The sequence below is a fragment of the Excalfactoria chinensis genome, chromosome 1, assembly GCF_039878825.1.
Source record: "Excalfactoria chinensis isolate bCotChi1 chromosome 1, bCotChi1.hap2, whole genome shotgun sequence".
NCBI classification, from domain to species: domain Eukaryota; kingdom Metazoa; phylum Chordata; class Aves; order Galliformes; family Phasianidae; genus Excalfactoria; species Excalfactoria chinensis.
The window spans coordinates 138,733,927-138,756,344 of record NC_092825.1 but is presented as its reverse complement, the minus strand read 5'-3'; the positions used below and the strand labels follow the sequence as shown (position 1 = coordinate 138,756,344).

General features: G+C 34.7%; 1 protein-coding gene across 1 annotated transcript in view; it reads left to right on the top strand.

Annotated features, from left to right (window-relative positions):
• The window catches only part of GPC6 (glypican 6), a 697,654-nt gene that overhangs the window by 370,709 nt on the left and 304,527 nt on the right, over window positions 1-22,418 (top strand). Inside the window, exon 3 of the mRNA XM_072349696.1 lies at window positions 2,823-3,214. Within this exon, the coding sequence (XP_072205797.1) occupies window positions 2,823-3,214 (392 nt within the window). The remainder of the gene's footprint in view (window positions 1-2,822; window positions 3,215-22,418) is intronic.

Genomic DNA, 22,418 nt, shown 5'->3' with positions numbered 1-22,418 from the left:
CATTAAGATGTTTTCTAATTAACACAACAGGACTTCTCTCTCAAACTGCATGAAGTGTCCAGTTGTGCTGGTGGTGGTGCATTATTTTCCTAATCCTGTATAGAGGTACTGATTAAGATAACACTTAAACTCTTTCATATCAAAGCATATATAAGACTAACAGTCTAATTTTTTAAAGGCATAGAGTCCTACAAGAAGACTTAAAATTAAATAAACATACATTAAATTAAATAAACAAACATTCAGAGAGTACATCAGCCTTCCCAAAAAACGCAAATGTCTGGTGTCACATTTAGACTAGTATGGGATTTAAGACTGTACATTTACTAGTAATACATGTATTGCAGTATAAATAAAGACTGAAACCAGCCTGGATCACACTGTAATGTATGCTGTAGAAGTATGGAATAAGAGTCTATCCCTCCTTAAAAGCTTTTGTTATCCATCTTCCAAGAAACTGCCTGTGAGATTGCCATATGATATGCCTGTGCAAAGAAATAAAAGGTAAACAATCTCTGACCAGAGAAGATGTCAGCAGCTGAAACTCTTATGCTTCACTGTGACTGACTTACACAACCTTTCCAGATGAATAGTGCAATTCTCAGCATAGCTATGGATTGGAGGAGCCAATATTTAGATTTTTTACAGCAGCCCTGTGATATACACATTGTAATGGGAGAGCATTTGAGGGGTCTAGATTCACTGCTTTCATGACTGTCTTTCACAATTGCCATTCTATTGCACTGGTCTAAAATCTTGTTTTGAGTCTTAAAACAGACTTTAATTTAATTCTTGGCCATCTTTTTGTCTTCCAGTACGTGTGAGTAGAGAGCTAGATATATTCAACAATACAGAGAGTATGCATTATTTCTTAGAAGAATAAATGTTGGCTGTGTGAAATAGTAGTGATTCAGATGTCAAGGATACCAATATGTCAGGGTGGAAAGTGAAAAACAATATGCTTTTGTTTTTGTTTTTCTCTTAAACTGGTTTGTCAGAATTAGTAGGTAATTTGGAAAAACAGCAGAGAACACTTCTGAACTTTGTACTGTGGACCTCAGGTTACTCTACTTGGCATCAGAGAACAAGTTTTGGGTTGTTGTTTTGTTGTTTTTGTTTGTTTGTTTGTTTAATTTTGTTTGTTTGTTTGTTTCCCTTCATAAACTTTTTGGTTTATGCATATTATTTTCCAAACTGAGTTTATGCCATCTAAGAAGCTATGATTTTGATGACAGCTTAGACATTCATACACTTATTAGAATGTATTTTTCCCTTTAATGAGTGCTTTGATGTAGTGAGTGTGTTTTCAGTGTTCCATGTATGCATTTTTCATGATAACCTTTTTGCAGTTATCTAGGAGATCAAAGACTGCAACTCCGCACTATTTCTGCCAAAAAGGAGTTGCTCTTTTCTAAGTCTGTGTAGCCACACCATTTGATAAACCCAGCTTTCAAGTGATCTCTGTTGTACATTCTCATATTTAGTGCATACTTTTTCTTTGGTGCTCTTAAATGTCATTGTGTTTTTAGCTCTGAAATGATACTGCATTTTCATGAGTCTCTGTAGCCACAGCAGGGCTATTTATCAAAAGGGTATTCACATAATAGTATTAGCCAAGACTATAAGAAATCAGTGTGTCCCTGCAGAGAGCACACACAGATGTGTCTATGGGCAACCACCACATATTTAGAATCTGGCATCCTACATTTGGCTGTGTGATGACTCCTGCATATGTGTGAAACATTTCAGAGCAACAAATATACAAGTTTTGCCAAGGCTGTTGCCATCTCTTCCATGCTGTCTGCAATGCTCTATTTACAACAATCACTGAACCCTTTTCCAAAGGAGATTTAAGAAGGCTGACAAATTGACTCTGTAGGAAGATGAGATCTTCTGTAAAACAAAAGCAGCAGTGTTTGCTTTTGTCAGATGTGCTTTAAAAATGACTATAATCTCAGTGAATTCAGTGGGAAAACTTAAGCGACATACAGCAGATAAGGGATATTAGCAGAATAGATGATCACACTTTTCCAAGGTATAAAGAGAGATTTCATAGATCTCTACTTTGATTGGTATCCCATTTCCCAGTAATAATAAATTCCAGAAATCAAAACTTAGAAATAGGTAATGGTATAGGCCTGAGTAGAGAAGATGAATGGAAGTACTAAAGTATGAAATGCATTTAAAAATGTAAAGTCTGCAATTCCATTACAACTAACACAAATTAAAATTAGTAGTCTGATGCAGATAGTAGGAAGTTCTAGTAAAGTATCTCAATAAAGTAGTAGATTATTTAAAATTTTCTTAGAATTTCCTAACCAAATCATACTTTTAAAGGAGATTCTGCTCATTTCAAGCATTCAAGACTATTTGCAAATTAATTTTCAGCTTTGTATTTACAGTGTTCTTCTATACTGTAACAACTTCATCTAAACAGAACCTATCATTGTCTATTTATTTTAATTTTTTTACTATTTCAGTTCTGTCATCATAATAATGACCTGACATTTAGCATACCAGATTGAGTATACTGGCTGTGAAAGATTTTGCAAGGGGTTGGGATAACTACATTAAATAGTAAGTGGAGCGGAAGTGGAGGTACCCTCATTCAAATTATATGAGTATTTCTGGTGTTCAGTGTTATGGTGCTACATCTTTCTACCTTCTTGGGGAATCCAGGATACACTTTGTTTTTCTTTGCCTTTTGAAAATAGTAGGTATTTCTTATCTAATAGATATAACGTTAACATAGGAATGCAATCAAGAAATCCTTTATGCTTTACTAATATGTCCTTGTTAATGTCTCCTTGTTTACTTTGCAGAATTTTTCCGAGAACTTCTTGAGAATGCAGAAAGGTCCTTAAATGATATGTTTGTACGGACATACGGCACACTGTATATGCAGAACTCAGAGGTGTTCCAGGATCTCTTCACAGAACTGAAGCGTTATTACACAGGAGGCAATGTGAACTTGGAGGAAATGCTGAATGATTTCTGGGCTCGTCTGCTGGAGAGGATGTTCCAGCTCATAAACCCCCAGTATCATTTCACTGAGGACTACTTGGAGTGTGTAAGCAAGTATACAGACCAGCTGAAACCATTTGGAGATGTACCCAGGAAGCTGAAAGTTCAAGTGACTAGAGCGTTCATTGCTGCACGGACCTTTGTTCAGGGGCTGACAGTAGGCAGAGAGGTTGCAAACAGAGTATCCAAGGTAATCTGAAAACAGAGTTTCTTATGTTTGAACTTATTTCAAATTTAATAGGCAATCAAAATACAATTGTGCTTGTTTCGTTTTGTTTTCTGATATTGGGTTGATTTTTTGAGTTTATTCATGTGTGTGTGTGTGCGTGTGTACTGGTAGACACAAACTGAGTACATAGGTAGGGATAACAGTTGTATTTTATTCCTTCTGGAGATATTATGGCAGTACTGGCTGGAAATCATTTCCTTGTGCTTAAGACACAAGGAAAAATATTGATATACATCAATTTTATGTCACATCATCAGTAATTCAAAACCAGCAGCACATATAAAAGATGATGGTTATGATCAGAATTAAATTGCTTAAAGTAAATTTATGCTGCTTCTTTCTAGGACAGCAGAGCCCTCATAGCATTCATTCATCATGCAACTGGGTGGTAGATTCCATTAGAAATTGGTTCTGTTCTTGATGAGACCACTACTGACGCTTCTGGAACTTGAGCTTTCCCTGAGGACAATTTGACTCACATTTATGTTAGTTTTAATTATTTACTGATGCAAATATTTATGACAATTTTAGTCCTTGAGGACTACATATAATTAAAGCTATGTAATAAAAAAGCAACATGCACACAAAAAAATAATTCTTTTGGGTACCAGAAATGTGCCTGAATTACTCTACCTTACATAGTGATTCAAATAAGGTATATTTATATCTTAATTGCTGGTCCAATTAGATGTCTGTTCTGTGATCTGCCTATTTCATGGTTCTAGATTTATGTAATTCTGGAGCTCGTTAATTTGTAACAACAGCACAAGATTGAGGTAAGGGGGGAAAAAACAGTAGAATCACAATTAAACTCTTCCAAATAGGACAAAAGCAGCACTGTTGCTGTAGAAGTGGCCTTCTGCATGTTACATATCTTGCAGCAAAGGAATCCGCATCAAGTATCAGATGATGCTGGTCTGCAAGGAGACAGATTTATCTCATGCTTATTAGAAAGTGAATGTCTGCCTTTAACTCAGACTAAACATTCCAATTTCCTGCTTCAGTACATCCACTGCTTCCCTAATTTCTCATCTCTCAATTATTACTGATTGTTCTCCTTCATTAGATGGTTTCTTTGATGTTTGGGTTTTTTGCTTGTTTGTTTGTTTGTTTGTTCGGTTGGGTTTTTTTGAGTCTTTGAATTCTGTAAGCAAAATCCTTCTTGCAATTTTGTGTCACAACTTTAAAAGAAAGAACCATCAAGTGCTTAAAAAACAGAAAGAACAAATTAAAAACCATGAGTGCCCATAATCTTTTAGAAATGAGAATAATCAGTCTGCTTTTCTAACAGCCCAGTAACAAGTAAATGGATCAGCTGGGTGAAGCTGGGGGAAAGGAAAATTGATATCACTCTAATGAGTCCAAGCATCCAAAGGACGATGGTTTTATAGGGCATGGTAGTGATGGGTTGACAGTGGATTTGATCATCTTAGAGTTATTTTTCAATCTTAATGAAGATATGATAGCATGCTTTTGTGATATTCTGAATTCTGAAGTGCTTGAGTGACTTTCATTATGAAATACTGGAATACCTTCTTCTAGACAATAACTGTATACAGGATTTTGACGTTTGCGTTTTGTAACACTTTCTTGCATTTACAAGCCTGAGCTATTCCTCTTCATAAAAAGGACTGCTTTTCTTCATTTAAATCACAGCAAGAAAGTAAAGTAGAGTGGCAGCTGATATAGCGCATGATGTGTTCAACATGATGAGGATACTCTGGCTTCTGAACTTTCCTTATCCTGTCTAATGTGATAGTTTGCAATTACAAATTCAGAAGCTACAGAACCAGAGTGAGAAGCAAGAACATGATGGAATTACATGGTCATTTTGCACTAAGAAGGTAGTGAATGAAATAGATAAACTTGGTTACCTAGCTAAAATTGAACTTTCTTCCTCTCAAGTATTTCCGGGCTACAGAATCACCTTTCCATTTCTTTCTGACACTGCCAATTCTTGCAGTCTTTTCTAAACAATGACATGGCATTAGCATGAATTCCCAAGCCACCTAGCCTGGCTTGGGGCAGATAGAGGCTGCTTAGCCTCTGTGCACAGAATGCATAAATCTATAGCCCCAGGTTTTCTGTGAACAGCAGAGATGTCCTCATTGGTCAAGTGAAAGTGAAAGTGCCTTGCTCTGTTATCGCTGCTGTCAGTAGGAAATAGACTTTCTTGTATCAGCAGGATCAAACTGTAGTGATTAAGCCATTTAATTCATTAAATATATGTGTAATTTGCAAATCTCAAACATATTAAGGTGTTAATTGTCTGCTGAAATGTCACCTTCCCTATATATATATATATATATATACAGAATGTGCACGTGTCTCCTTTCTCTCATTCCTCCGAAATGTCTATATCTCTCTTGCTGGGTTTTGGGTATATAAAGCCTTTCAAGAATAGGGCTTTTCACCAGATTGTTAAGTGATTCTAAGGTCCTATAATGAGAATTATTAGCTCTGTATTCATAAATGGAGACTTGTTATAGCATTACTTGAAGATGATAACAGTTGCTCAATAATGTTCCTGATTCATGTGTGTCCATTCATAGGGAGAGGCATGGTGGAGTGTTATTTGTTTGTTTGTTTTCTTACATTAAAGCAGTTTTTAAGTCTTCTGAAATGCTGTTTGTTCAAGATACAATACAAGTTCTTTGTTTCATATACAGGTACAGAGTTATGCTCTAATAGACTACATTTAGAACACTGTATTTGGTTTTGTGAGTTCAGTGAGTTCAGTGGAGGCCACCAGGATGATCAAGACTAGAAAAGCTGCACTGGGAATGTGGGACTGGGGCTTGTTCCACCTGAAGGGGAGGTGGCTTCGGAGGGACCTACCAGTTGTACAGAAGATCCAGTGAACTCTTTATAGTGGGGAAAATAAAATCAGTTTATTAATTAATACACAAGAAGTGCCATTTGGGACACATCAAAGATCTGTTGAGATGGTTATATGTTGATTTTTTACCTCAATATCCAGTAATTCAAAAGTTAAGCAGAGCTTCTCACCTACTGTAGTGTAGATAATAGATGGGTTTCTGAGTGATAGGTGAAAAGTTGGGCTAAAATTTTCCACCATCTATTTCTTTTACCAATTTGTCAGATCCTAAAAACCTGCAGAATATGTTGATCTGCTTTGTTACAGATTGGTGGAAATAGTTGCTGTTCATTATTTAATTTTTTCCTGTAAATATTTAGCATATTCAGATGACAGTGCTTTTAAATGCATTATGTTTTCCTCAACTTTTTCCTGGAGGAAAATAAAAGGAAAGCCCAAACCAACCAAATTGAAAAAATGAAAATGAAAATTAAAAATAATAATGAAGAAGAGTAGTGAAACACAAGTTGTTTCTTGTCCAGCTGTAGAATCATAGAATCATAGAATTACCCAGGTTGGAAAAGACCTTGAAGATCATCAAGTCCAACCGCAGCCTAACCATAGTACTCTAGCTCTAACAACCCTCTGCTATATCATATCCCTGAGCACCACATCCAAATGGCTCTTAAACACATCCAGGGATGGCGATTCAACCACCTCCCTGGGGAGCCTATTCCAGTGTTTAACTACCCTTTCTGTAAAGAAGTGTTTCCTAACAACCAATCTAAACTTACCCTGGTGCAACTTGAGGCTGTGATTCAGTACGAAATATGTCTCATGTTGAACTGATAAAGTATATATATACCAAAAATATTTTTGAAGTTCCTGCCAGCTGTGATTTCCAGTAATGTGATAGTCAAGGTATTTGCATATTTTCATGGACATCTGATTCAGCAGGAGGTCTGCATGCTCCACAATAAAATAATGATAAATTATTTTAACTCATAACAAAAGATTCCCAGTGATCACCCTCTTTGAATTGTCAATGTATGCTGGAAAATGTAAGCAGAAAACAAAGCAATTAAGTAATTAACCATGAGAGGTATGTTATGATTTTGTGTTAGCTTTGGATTCCTGATATTCTTTTCCAAAATATATTCGTTACAGATTTTTCATCATTATAAAGTTTGTTTTACAGGGGGCATTTATTGTTAAATGAAGAAGAGCTCTTTACTAAGCACAATTTATAGAAAGTAGAAGTTCACAGGAAAACACTAAGAGTGCAAGTAAAGGTGTTTCAAAAAATTAGGTTTAAATCCCTAAGTGAATGAATATTTGTCACAAATGTCCTGCTCTTTGGTACAAGCAGCACAGTTTTCTTAATAAATCGTTGTCCCATCAGAATAGCATTTCACTCAAATATTTTTTTCCCATATGCATTTCATTGAGAACTTTATAAAAATAAAGAAAAGAAAAAAACCTCGATTTTTATGTCTCATGAACATGTCTTCTGCCAATTTCATACCTTAACCAAGGTAAATTCACATTGAGAACATGAGAGAACAAATGAACAAACAAAAAAACAAAAACAGATGATGAAGTATGACTGGTCAGCCCTTTCCAAAATTATAGTCTCTAGACAATTATCATTACCCTACTGCTGCTCAGAGCACTAATTTAATCCCAAACAGACTGTTACATATTCATTGGATCTTGCTCTGAAATTATCTGTCAAGTAGCATGAAGTCAACATAGATCTGGGCCTTATTTATTGTTTGCTAGTTTTGCTTTTCTTTAAGCTTTTCCTGAGTGTGGCCACTTTCCACACAATATATACTGAGATAAGGACAAGAAGAATTATTCTTAGTTTGACTTTGCCTTTCACACTCACAAATTCATGCTACTAGCAGTCAAAGTAGCTTTTATATGAGGTATGAAGTGAAACTTAGCTTAGGGGCACTATTAGGAGCAGTTAGTGATTTTGTTAGCAACATCAACATTAAAAATTTGTGACCCAGTCACTAAGAACTTATTTCATTAATGCACTTAAATGTGAATTATCATTTATTGCAAAATAATAAGAACATTACAATACTTCATTCCTCACTATCTAGCACTACTTATATGTCTGCCTTCTTTTAAATCAATTAAAAGCATTTTTGCCCTGGACCTTATTAAATTATGTTGATATCAGACTTCTTATTAGGACCCTGGTGATGTATATAAGCAAAGTGAAGCAAATTCAGTAATACAATTATAAGGTTAAACCCAAGATTAGTAGTGAAAAGCAGTCGCTGGTAATTGCCTGTGATTACTTCTACTCACAGAATGCTAGGCCACTGCTTTTTAAATAAACTGAATCAATATTCTTACAAACTCTGCTTTTCATGCTTTATAAATAAACATTCAACTCTTTGTGAGAGTTATAAATAAAGGTCAATATTGAATGGCACACTGATTCAGAATGTAATTATTGCAGGGAAGGAGAAAAATATTACATGCTGATAAGTCAGGTAATTAAAAGCCAAAACACATAGTACTTTAATGGTGGAAAATGTGATTTGTGGGGTGTGACAGATAAAGAGCTACGTGACCAGTTTATTTAACATCATTGGCTGTAAAGATCAGACTTGCTGAAGTCACAGAGGGAAAAGAGATCTACGATGGACTGTAGTTTTCACCAAACTTTTATTCTTAATTCAAATGGTTAATTTAGGAACATTCCAGATAAGCAAACATAGCTTTTATGACTGCTTCTGGATCTACTGTTTTAAGGTTTTTCAGTCATTCATTCTTGGAGTTTTGAGTTACTATATCTTTCCAAGAATGGGATTATACCACAACATGAATGGAACACATCCTTCCTCAACTTCCTGTTGCTTGGCATTCCTTATACACAGATTTCATGAATTGTCCAGCAAGGGATTTCTCAGAGCTCTGAGTTGAGGGCTACATATTAGGGGTCTTGTGCATCTCCTGTACAAGGAGACCTGGGGCTGGAGAAGAGAAGACTAGGAGGGGATCTTACTAACACTTAGAAATATCTAAAGAATGGAAGTCAAGTGGATGGAGCCAGGCTTTTTTTGTTGGCGGTCTGTGACAGGACAAGGGACAACAGGCATAAACTGTAACGTGTGAATATCTATACAAACATGAAGAAAATCTCTGTGAGTGTGACAGGGCACTGAAACAGGCTGCTCAGATAAGTTGTAGAATCTCCTTCTTTGGAGATATTCACAACTCACCTGGACTATTTCTAGTAATCTAACATGGGGAACCTGCTTCAGAAGGACATGGGGCTATATGATCTCCAGAGGTTCCTGTTTCCAGCACCTATGATTCTACGACTTCTCTGTCATAAAAGAAGTGAATAGTATCTGTACTCAAGTGCTTTGTGAGAAGCGACTTTTGAATTGAGGTTCTCCAACTGTTCTCCAAATCTTTCCTTCTTTCAAGGAAAGGGACACAAACCAACTTAATTAATATGCAGACATTTCATGGAAAAATAAACAATCCTAAATTAGATACCTTTCATATGCCTCAGATTTACTGCATGTACACTGATCTGTTTTCTTCTTTATGTGCACTAGAACATCAGATCAATCCAGGAGAGCAGCTGAGGAGAAAAAAACTGATAATGAAACAGTCGCTTCAATGAAAACAAAATTGTTGGTAGCATGCCTGCAAAAGCTGTGGTCTATGTCATCTTTATTAGAATTGCCAGGTATAAGCCAGTCTGGCCTCCCAGGTTCTTAGGTCTTTAAATTTCATTCAGTTAGCTTTGCATTGACCTTCTTAACCAGAGGCTAACTGAGTCATCCTGCTCAGTAAAACATTCAATCTGCTTCAGTATCACTGAAGTAGGCCTATCAATCTGGATTATTATTCAACATGTGCTATTTCAAGACTCAACATTTGCAGCAGCCCCATCTTCTAGTTGGATTCACTATACCACTCATAAACAAACATCTTCTGATACACTAATTACAGTGCTTTTGCTCAGACACTTTTTTAGTTGTCTATGGCACATAAATTGTCCTCTACTTAAGCTTTACCTGAAACTTCTAGGTATATATTCAGATATACGGAATGTGAAAGTGAAATATTTTCAGTGAAAATATTTTAGTTTAACATTACAAATGAACATTACAAAAACAATTATTCAAATTATTTCTTTCTTTAAGTTTTCTTTAGAATTGACAAAAAGGCAAACTTTATGCACAATTCCTTAGGGTTAGTTACCATAGCAGTTGTTTCTCCTACTTGAGAAAGGTGTTAATATGAAACCTGTGGAAGTAAAGTAGAGAGAAAACAGAACTTTTTCGGAGGAATTCTTAGAACAAATGATAGAGCCTTATATCCAATAGCTGCCATGATATAGAGCCAAGTCATTGCAAAAATAGTGGTGAAGAAGCAAAGCTCACTTAAGAGCTTGTTGACACTAGTAGGTTTAGATCTGCTTTGTAATTAATCTTACAGCAGGTTTTAAGTTTTTTGCTGTTTGAGAACAGGTAAGTAAAGAAATATTCAAAAGAATCAAATAGAAATATGAAGGACTAAGTCTATTGCAAGAGAATTTTAATACAAGACAATCCAGTGTTTGTTCATTTTTCATAATGGTTTAACACCCTTGCACAGCTACCATACCAGGCTTTGCCATTTTCCAAAACTTCCACATTATTATTCCACAGGTTTCAGACTGTGAAAAATTTCCTTCTTCTCAAAAATGGTTTTGTTTTCAAAGCTGCCCAAAATGTTTTGACATTCAGTTATGGTGCAAGTTTAAATTCTGGTCTCTGATTGTGGAAGATTTATCAATTTTACATGAAGTGGATTTGTTCAAGAAGTATGTACAGACTCACAGTTTCACCCCTACTTATATTACTGTCATTGTTGGCAAGAAAAGAAATTGCATTCATGCTTGTCTTTTGTACCTTTTCTCCCATTATTCTTTTGTGCCCGTTTGTCAGTATTATCTCTGGTCCCAGAACAATTGTCTGTGGCAGTATTTGGCAAGCTGACCAAGCTAAGCAGGAAACTCTCACTATCCTAAGTGTTCTGCATGCTGAGTTGTCTTGCCAAAGCATTGGCAATTCTCTCCACACACACACAAAAAGACACTAACCTATTTGTTCTGCTTCAAACGAATGTTTTGTGCATCCAGTTGGTAGAAGAGTACTTTATTTACCAAACTTGTGCATCTGAGTTTCGCAAAATTAGCCTTCAATGTTCAAGTACAAAAAAAGAGAAATTTCAAACTGCATTCTACTCTTCAGCAATTTGCTGACTCAACTATGCTGCCACTCACTGTGATATCATGGCATATTGTGACATCTGCACTGAACTCTGTTTTTCAGACTGACCCAAAACAAGGGAACACATATGTACCTGAGCCTTTGGTCTTCTCCGGGAAATGCAGTAACTGACTAGCATCTGTGGTGTCTAAGGTGTATGAACCCAAGCCACTTCAGGCAAGGAACCAGGTCTAGAAAAACTTTGCAACTCAGGCAGTTTTTTCTTGTAGCTCTATGGTCTTCAGTACTGATGCATTGGGTAATTGGACCAAAACAAATTTGATTTGTATTCAAAGAATTATCTTTGGATAACATGTGGCTAGTTTAACCACCATTTTGGAATCCAAGACAGAGAAAGCCCAAGGCATGCTGTTTTTAGTCCTGGAGATTTTAAGCTAAACTTCAAGTATCCTGCTACCATGTAAAGTATAGGAAGACAGAACTGAAGGATGTTCAGGAAGTTCTTAGCAACACATTCACCATGTTAAGATGCAGTTACATAGGAAAGATAAACATCTGTGTATCTTTCATCATTGCACCTCTGTTCTTAAAAACAGCTCGCATCTGCTGTTAAAGAAAAACGTACAGAAACTGTTGAATCACAGGACAAACTGCTTTCAGAATTTTCCACGCTGACTAAAACTTTTTGGGACTTCTCGGGTTGTTTCCTGTCCAACTGTATGAGGATAAGAAAATCTCTTAATTCAGTTCAGTGCTTTAATTTTTTTGACTAGCAATAAGCATTTAAATGTGTAGAGTATATAGAATATGTCAACTGGAAATGAATGCAAGTCAAATTTTCACTTAAATTAGAATTAAAATTTTGAGTAAATAATGTTTTCATATTAATGTATGCTGAATGCAAAATCTTAAACTTCCAAAGAATTTTATCTTAAACTACTAGAGAAGCTGGCTGCCAGTTTCTGCCACTGTTCATTTATTCTTGCTTCAGTTTTGTTTTACTCTTTGTTATAGTGTATAGTTACAAGAATTTAAAAAGAAAAAAAAGTGTCATAAGCTAAACAATTAACATATGGAATAGAATTTACTAATGATATAAAAAGTGTGAGGGGAAGGGGTTAATGTATGTTATGTTAATGTAAAATCCTGAATGACTAAGCAGTGTTATTTTTCCTCTGATCCCCCTCAAAAATAACCTTATATCCATATTTTGTTTTCAGTCTGATTCCTCAGAAATGCTTCTGAGAGAAATGTCTTCCAGAGATGGCTTAGTATTGAAGCAGCGTGAATGTACACTGCATACTTTTGTACCCAAAGGTCAATTCTCTATTTAAGATTCATTCTCTGTCTCCATCCCCTCCTCCCACTTTCCCTCCTGAATCAGTAAAAAGTTCCACAGCCATTGACTTCAATCTGAACTTGATTAGGATCTGATTGTTCAGATTTGTATAAAATCAGGTACGAAACAAAGTTTATTAAAGCAAAGTTCTTTGTAAAGAGCCTGAGGAACTTATTGTAGGAAAATTACTGCAGAGTAAAATTTGATGGAATAACTGATTCTGAGGCCAGAAATGACCTTTTAAAGGAATAAGAACAGTACTGCCAGTTCGCATAGGTAAAATTACTGCAGACTATCAGTATATGCTGTTAAATTTGTATAAAATCATGATCGGTAAAATTTTGCCCATGCAATTTAGCAGAAGTTTAAGAACCTTCTGAAGTATATAGGGGCATCTGCCACTGGAGACATTGCAAATTGTGGAGAACATTCTCTAAAGTTCCAAAGGGCAGTTCTTGTGTACTGTGGCAATACATGACAAACAGAAAAGCAGAAAAGATTGTATTAGTGAAGAACATGAAAAAAATCCACTGCTACAGTTGACTTGATAAATTCTTGCTCAGACGAATCTAACAAGATTTGTTTGCTACTTAAGGATCTATACAGGCACAACATACAAACAAAGCACTGAAAACTGATTGGCATCCATCAGCTGCTTTTCATCTCTTTATCAATTTATTTGTAAGAGTTTTACTCTATAAGTTAAAATATCATATGAACCTTTTTATTAACAATAGTTATATAGAAGCAATACAAAGCATGATTCAAAAGAAGTGTTGGCAGAAAAGGAAACTCTGCTAGAGACTAAACTTTTTAAAGTTTTGAACATTTCTCTTTTATCATCCCGTCTGCAGAGATTCACTTCTACAAGGACGTTTCTGTAGGCAGTATCAATATAGTATGGAGGTTTATGATCCAAGATACACATCAAAAAGAATTTTAATAAGCCTTGACAGATATATTTCATTAATAGTGCTGATGTAGTGAGGTAAGACCTATGCAGGGGTGTGTGTGTAAAGCATTCAGGTATGCTTACTGTTAGTTAAGATCTAGCATGGAACAGACTGACATTTGGTAGAAGAAATAAATATGTTGAAATGTATTGATTCATTTTATTTTTTCATGATCAAATGTCTTTTTCTGGTAGATGTGTGTTGCTCCTTAGTAGGAGTACATACCTATCAAAGAATGATTGGATCTCCATAAAGGGAATGAACTTACTGCTTAATCAAGTTAAGATTTGTTTCAAGATCTTTTCCTGTTAATCTGTCTCAAGACAGGCATGTAGAGATTCAGAGTGATATGTTGGCAGCTAAAGCAGTGGAAGAACTCACCATATTACACTAGAAGTAAATTGGACTACCTTTCTTGCACAAGTCAGTAGTGTTGATATCCACTTACCTGTGTTTAGGTTCAACATACAAACAGAAAGAGAGAAATAGTTTTGTATGTATCTGCAAACTGCTGACTCTGTTAGTCACCCTTATAAATACACCAAGGTAACTCTAGTTGTTAAAGATATAATGATGGAAAACTTGCATAAGCATGATAAGAATTACTACATTTGCAATAGGTAAAAGCCATTTGTGGTGTATTTCATTTAAAATGTCAGGAGTAGTGAAGATGCATTCCTTAACAGCATAATGTTGGTTATTTTTCTATCTACATTTTCTCTCATGTAGCTCCGTAGTTTTTATTCTTACTAAAATAAATACGATTGAACTAGTAATTGTAGTTTCTTCTCAGATAGGCTATATTCATCCAGGTATCTGAATAAGGAATTAGTCAAACAGATTATGAATAAAGAATGAAATTAGACAGAATCAACTTTAATTTCCTGAAGATATATATAAAATATGTTGTTTCATAAATCATTTTCCTGAAGTCAGACTATTAAAACTGTTATTACTGCTGAACTGAAATTAAAAATGTCCTCTTTAATCTGTTGTGCCAGATGTATGGAGACTATTCACGATTAGAGTAACAAGATCTTGTAAATTGAAGAACAGGTGACATGATAAAGGAGAAAAGGGAGTCCATGGTTTTATAAAGTTTAGCTGCTAAATGCACTTAGAATTGCAATTTGGTTTTCTTAGCAATATTTAGAGAAAAAAACCTTCAAATTAGTGCTGTTACAAAATAAGTTTGACGGTAATAAGCAAGAAACACAGCTGCTGGTTAATGCCTTCTTTGACAAATAATGCCTGCTTATAGAAATTTCAAGCTGTCTGTTTAAATTTCTGTCAGCATTAATATCATTAACTAATTATTTTCCCAATAAATGAATACATAAACCAATTAAACCAATTTTGTTGTTATTGCTGTCAAAGATACAGTGACATTCACTGATTTTTCCTATGACCTAAACGTGAGGAGTTTTGAGCAGTTGCCTCAAAAGAAATGATGGTCAATGAGCAATAAGATGAAGAAAAAAAAAGGAAAAAGAGAAAAGAAAAAAGATAAAAGAAAATCACAATTCTCTATTTCTTTACTATAAGTGAAGTGGATCAGAAACAGACAATGACAGGTATCATTTGAAGGGCATCAAAGAACGGCTTCTGTCAATACTCATATGTTAGGGCTTGCTAATACAAAATCTGTAAACAGACTGGGTTTCGTAAGAACAAAACTGAGGTATTTGTAAGACCTTTGTATCTGTGCCTTTTTTGTTTTCCCTGTGTTAGATAATTTAAAGCAACTAAAATAATAATAATAATAATAATAATAAATACAAATAAGAACAAAGAAAACAAAACAACAACAACAACAACAACAAACAGAAATGTTCCCACAGAGTTATTTTTCATTTAGCCAGGTGAATTTGTCTTGGAATATTATTAATTTAGGGAGGGGAAGTGATTTTATATTTTTGCTTTTGGACCATTCTTTTCATTAGGTATTTTTTGTTTATTTGCCTTTGTTTGGAATTTTTTTTTTCTTTCTTTTCCATGAGGGCTGATAAATTGCTGGGTTTTCCTTTTTGTTACAGTGCATGAAATGAACCTGGCAAAGGAATTACTGCTTCACTAAATACAAACAGCCATTTTCAGGATGCATCTGAGCATTTTAATCGGTCTTCTACCTGAGCATGTGGTTTAGCTAATGAGAGAATTGACTTCAGATTGTTCCATAAATTGTATCCCGGTGTATTCAGAAAGCTATAAACTGATTTACTGTGACAGAAATCTCTTCTACCTCTGAAAGCTATGGGAACAGTCGGCTGCAAAATTTGAGTCCCATTTTCAGTACATTTGAAGGGGATCTTTAGTTGGAACAAGTAGCTTACATTAGCCTGACCATACTGTGAAAAAGGAATTAAGTATTTGATCATGTAATCTCTTCTCTGCACCTTTTATCAGTCATCCTACTTCATGGCATATTATTCCTATGAGTATGTAAAAGTTTTATCAGTCGGATATTATACATGACTAGTAATAGAATTTCAAATACATACTCAGGAACTTTAAATTGTGTGAAACAATAAAGTACATATTTGTGTTAAAAATTGCTTTCAGAGCTAGAGATTAATTAATCAGATTGAAAGAATTTTTATCATTTTGTTTCCAAAAGAAATAAAATAGTGAATGCTTATTTCCCTTATGTACACCACAGAAATTTTAGCATATATTTCTCATTAGAAGAAAAAAAAAAAAAAGAAAAAAAAAAATGTCTCCAAAGCCTTACTAAGCCAAGAACTGTAGAATATTAGATGAAAGCTGACCTTTACTAACTTATTTATTTTTATAGAGATTTAGTCAGAATTGTATTTCCGTGAAGATGAAGGCCACTTACTTAAGTTAACTTAAGTCTGGGTCATTAAGCAAAAAGCTGTTATGTTCTTGAACAGACTTCCAGCTAATCCTTACCTTAGATTAATTTAGTTATGAAAGTTTGTGGTATATTTGCCAAAGGCTACTTCAGTGAGCAATGAAAAGTGGTGTCTTTAGAAAGAATTCCCGTCTTCAGTCAAGTGAATTGACCTCAGAAAGTTGCTATCTTTCACCACTATCTCACCAAGTATGCAATATAGGATTCTGTAACTAGTAAAACTCGTTAGAATAATAATCACAAAATCTTATATTTATGTACTTCCTCTTAATAAATTAACTTGAATGCAATTTTTATAACATTTTATTCAGTATTTATGACAGTCATCATAATGATTTCTGAAAAAAAGTGCACTAAGACAATGATTTTCTATAGAAATTAGCTAGTTTAAACCTAAAAAATTGTACAGTTTTAATGTATTAGATGTTCACCAGCTGAGTTTTTTTTGTTCTTCAATAAAAGATCCAAATATCAGACAAACAAATATCCAATAAGAATACAGAGTCTCAGAATAAGTCAACCGTAATAATGAAGATGTTGGCAAAAATTAATTTTTATCAGTACTAGAAGAAGATCCTGAATCAGATAACTGGTACAATTTACCATGTTATTTAATCAGATACACAGTTTAAAGCGATGGCATAGATGGCATAGCCATTAAGCTTCTGGAGTAATATATTTCCTGTTTTTTATCTTGTTCTGTTTCTCGCATTGTACTTGTTCTTCCCACCCATCCACCCATGAGTTTTGGTTTGGTTTTCTTAAAAAAAGAATTTTTGATTGAAAAAAGAAAAAAAATGATATGTTTTTTTGACTGAAAGTACAGTTACTTCCAATCAGCAGTACATATATATACACAAATTGTGCATTCCAATGTCAGATCTGCTGCTGCAGGAGAGTCGTGTGATGAGTCACGTTTGAGGAACATTTTTACACAATACTGTTGTACCCCACTTGTTGATCATATGGAGAAGCTTTTAGATTTTATTCATCTTTTTACTTTGGTGTATTTGTGGTTAACATAGTGCAATTAGCACCAAGGGCTCTGTACCACTTACTTGCATTATAAACTTAACATTAGCAGGAGTGTTAAGTGTCATGGGAATACAGTTCTTGCCTATACAACTTAAGAATTTATACTGTTAGAAAGGTTTCTAAAACACTACTTTAAAGAGTTATGTAAAAACTTATGTAAGTACATACAAGGATACATAACTTTAGTTGACACAAAAAAAAAAAAATATATGACTGACAGAACTAGTGAGATGGCTACAGTGTGAGTAATATACCTACTTAAATTGCCTTTTTTTGTGAAGCACTACTTGCTATCCCATAATCAGTCACATTACATGTTTTGACTAGCTCAGTTTCCTTAAGGTAAATGCTATATGAGAATCCTGGGCTTTGTTACCCAAGTTTATCTTTGTTTCAGACAGTTTTCTCCTATGAATACATGTTGTGAGCACTGGTGCATTGCATCCTTTGCTGCATATGCTGACATGCTGTATACCCTTAAGAGGCTGCCCTGGGTACCTACAGCAATTCGGTTATGTGTAGCAGAGTCAAGTGTCTGAAACCACTCTGTCGTCTTCTTGTCTTGTTCATTTCTCTCATTTTGGCTTGGGTACTTGGCAGTGACGTGCCACTCTCTCAAAAAATAATACTCTACATGCAGATGAGATGCTGTTGGCAGTGTAATGTACTGTCTCCACCGTTACCCAAAGCTGACTGGCAGCTGTGTCCTGGATAACTGGCATCTTACCTTACCGGTGGCATTCTGCCACTCATAAGCAATCAGGAGACTCAGCAGCAAAGTGATCACAAATGAATATCAGCTTTTAAAATTCACAAACCAATTCCAAGTCATTGGGTTGCTAGAAGCATGAAGTCTTTATGCTAAATGCAGAAGTTTCTATTGCACATAGCTTGATGTCTTTCACAAAAGTCTAAATTAAAGAATAATCTTCCATATGATATTTATATCTATCTGTGCTGTTTCATGATTAGATAGAGAGATACAGCTTTCAGGAGTATTTTGCATTGAAAAGTCAGAAAATGTACTAGATGTTTGCTTTGTTGTCTTATCTTGCACAAGTTTTTGAAAGCAGTCTGTGGTCAGTAATGAAACGGACTTAATGGCACAAATAAATGAATGTTTCTTACAACTGTGTTTTCAGAATGAAAGACAGGAAATAAATAGTTCATCTGTGTACTGCCTGTAGTATTGGGTGCAGATCTTACCTTCTTAATCAGGAAATCAGAAGGGAAAAAAAAGTGCTGGAAATTATGTGACAGGTGAACTTAGATACCATATGATAATGTGATTTTGATATGAGAAATAAGCTGTTGTACTTACTCACTTTTAAGAGGTTATTTTTTTTCTTTTGAAATGAAACTTTGATGGAACTTTGAATAAGTTAATCTGAATGCTAAAATTGGTTCAGTTCAGCTATAATGAAGATTCATTGAGCCAGATCCCCTATACTGAACTGTCTGCACCTGGATGAGATGCTTGTATTGAGGAGCTGGATGGTGCACCAAACATTTCTGGACACTGACAAACAAGAACAAAATTCAGTTCTTTTTCCCATAATTCTGCAGAGATTGTAATGCTAAGAAAATTGGAAGACTGGTCTTTGACTTTTTTCTTACCAGACAAATATGACTCTGAATGCATGTAGCTGCCTGGAATGTTAATAATATGATGACATTTTTGCATACTGTATTTTCAGACTGGAAAAGAATTCTGATTTATCACACAGTTTTTAGGGCAATTTTATTTGACCTTTTCTAAATACTACATCCATTTATCTCTGGGCAGCTAATAAAGTCTCTTTTTCCTGTGACACTAAAAAATCTGAAAACCATGTTGTTTTTATATTACTGGCCTCATATATTTAGTTATATTATTAACAATTTGTTTCGGCCTCAGCCTTCTTAAGCCAGCTAATGAAATGTCCCACAGAATTTCCGCTAAAGTTATTGGAGGTTTTAAATTTACTCTCTAGCACTTTGCCTAGGTAATTATAGCCAGTCAGACCAACTGTATGGACAAGACAAGAAGTATAGGTGACTAACCTCTGGCTTCAAGATGTACAGATTAAGTCTATATTCGTGCTCTATCTAAATTATTTTCTTATAACTGAAATAAGTTTGGGACTGATGTGGAGCAAAAAAAATGGCAATGGTATGTGCTGTTTTTCAGCACCTCTCCTTCCTTTCACAGGAATGTGTGTTATCATGGTCACTGTGTCAGCTGGTCTTTGTGTTGAGGAGAAATCTCCCAGTGCTGTGTGGAGGTACACAAGAGCCCTGCATGAAAGGCGGTACTCAAATCAAGGTTTTCCTCCAGCTGCTCCAGGAATCTTTGGCATGCAGTCTCTTTGCGGTGTAAACCACCCACCAGCAAAGTACAAACTGTATATGAAATATTTGGATGCCTCAGCAACTGACTAATTCATGAGAGGGAAAGAAAAACATGTCAATGCTTAGCACACAGCCCATTCGTTTTAAAGTTATAAGTATTTGGTTTTAAAAAATAAATAAATAAATAAAAATAAAATAAAATAAAATAAACTAAGACAAATCATTTTTTAAAAGAATGTAAATATCAGCACCTTAATTTGTCACCCCTTCTTTCATAAAGTCAGCCTATCCTACTAAGCTGACAAGGTGAATTCAGCATGAGAATTAGCTATTTGCCAAATTTTTGAGGCCTTTATTTCAAGAAGTGGAGATGGTGCTAGCTGCAGGGAGGGGACCACACTCTGAGATGACATGGAAGTTATATTGTGTGAAGTTGCATATTCCACCACTAATAGTTTTGATGGGAAAGGAACTCTTTCCCTACATTATCCATATCTGGGCCACTGAGTTCTCTCCTTCAAGGGAGGTGTCATGACAACAAATAAACCTGGTAACATTTTATACCAAAATACAGTTAGGGTTCATGGCCTTTTCAAAAGGTATTCTCACAAGGAGAGGATTGCAGATGTCATTTATTTTCCCTTTTGAAGACAGAGCTGAGGTTCTCCATACATTTCTTGATCCACTGTGTAAATGATTTTGCTGTTACCAAGAGTTTACAAGACTTCTAAGGCTGACTAACTACCCATAAAACAGTGATATGAGAGAGCATCCTGTTAAGAACAAAGAAACTATAAAATGATCCAGATGCAGCTGCATCTTACATGTGCTGGCAGTTAAACATCTTGCAAATTCTGTTGACTTCTCTTGAATGTGGTTCTTGTTAAATGTACACTAATCCTATTTGTATGCAGTGGATATGCAAATTTCTTTTTATAAGTTTTTCTTTTTCCTAGCAAATTAGACTTGTGTACAAGAGATCTTGATGATATTATGATTCATAGAAGGAACATTATTGTGCATAAAATATTATAGAGAGAGGTATGACAATCAATGCAAAATAGTATTATGAATCTTAGGTGGATATCAGAGGCTTTTATATAGTTTAATAGAAACAGAAAAATATCAGTACACTTTTTATCTGAAAGTATCACTGTATTCAACAAGAACAGTATGGTTTTTGTATTTGCTGTTTTGTTATTGTTTGTAACATAACTGTGTTGACTGCAAATTATTTTGACTTAGCAAAAAACATAAAAGCACACTCAGCTTTAATTTTTTATTACTTTAAAAAAAAAAAAAAATCTTTCCTGTTTAAAATAGAAAAGATGGTTCTTTTTGAGACAGATATTCACTAGCATTGGTCCTAACATGATATTTACAATAAACTTATTGAAAAACATGATTGAATTATGGAGACTGATGTTTTGCTAAAATGAAATGATTTTTGAGATAAGCCTGGATCTTTCTAATGGAAATTGCTACTTTGTCATTGCAATCAGTAAATTCAGATTCGCTCTTACATATTACATAGATGTTATTAAAGCTAAGAGTTTTAAATATGGATAAAGGTTTAGGAAACTTGGTCTGAGACATGCCACAGAATGACAGTCTCTGAATTCTGCAATTTCTTTAAGCATAAACTCTGTAAACTTCATTATGTCACTTCTCAAAATTTTTACTTGATGTTTAAAAGAAAGCAAACACCTTTTTTTCCCTCCTAATTACTTTTAGCTTTAAAGAAGACACACTGCTCTAAATTAATAGGAATTCCTTACTTCAGGGAATTCCAGATTATGTAGGCTATGGACATATCTAGACTTCTGATCTATATTTGTTTCAGTAGTCCTTGTGAGCTGACCTGGTAGTTTGGGGAGGTTATCTTTCTTTGAAAGTATCTGCCTTTCTATCTGCAATAGTCTCACAGCACAAATTTTTATCCAGAGTGATTTGACAGCAAAAAACCTAGAATGGGGTGTTTTAAGAACCAGCAGCTTGGGTTAGAGAGAAAAGAAGTCAGAATAAAGTTAATTTTTATTTATTTTTCCCTTCTGGCTTGTTCTTATTTATCTCTGCTAGGTCAATGTTAGCCAAATACATCGAGTTATTATTAATGAACTATGAATTGCCATACATAAAATATTGAGCTAGGTCCTTAAAAGTAATGAATCTGATGTCTGTACTGTAGAAAGTTTATTACTTCTATGGTTAAACACTAAAATCATGGTTTTTCATATGGCTATTTGTAAAATACATGGAAAAATACAGAATGATCAAATGTGATTCGATTGAAATAAATGAAAAGTACATAAACAATTTTATTTCCAAAAATATGAAGATTTCTGACTCAACAAGGCTGCACTAGATGAAAAAGATATTGTGTACTGAGAGATAAATGTGAATCAAGAATAAAGCAAAATGGGTGAGATTGCGCAGATTCAGATGGATGTAACAGGACTGTATTTAGTTCCGTCTGAAAAATGTTTGGCAATTTTCATTTTCAATTGAAAATGTGTTACTGGTGTCCATGCATCAACAATCCAAGAAAGATACAGAAAT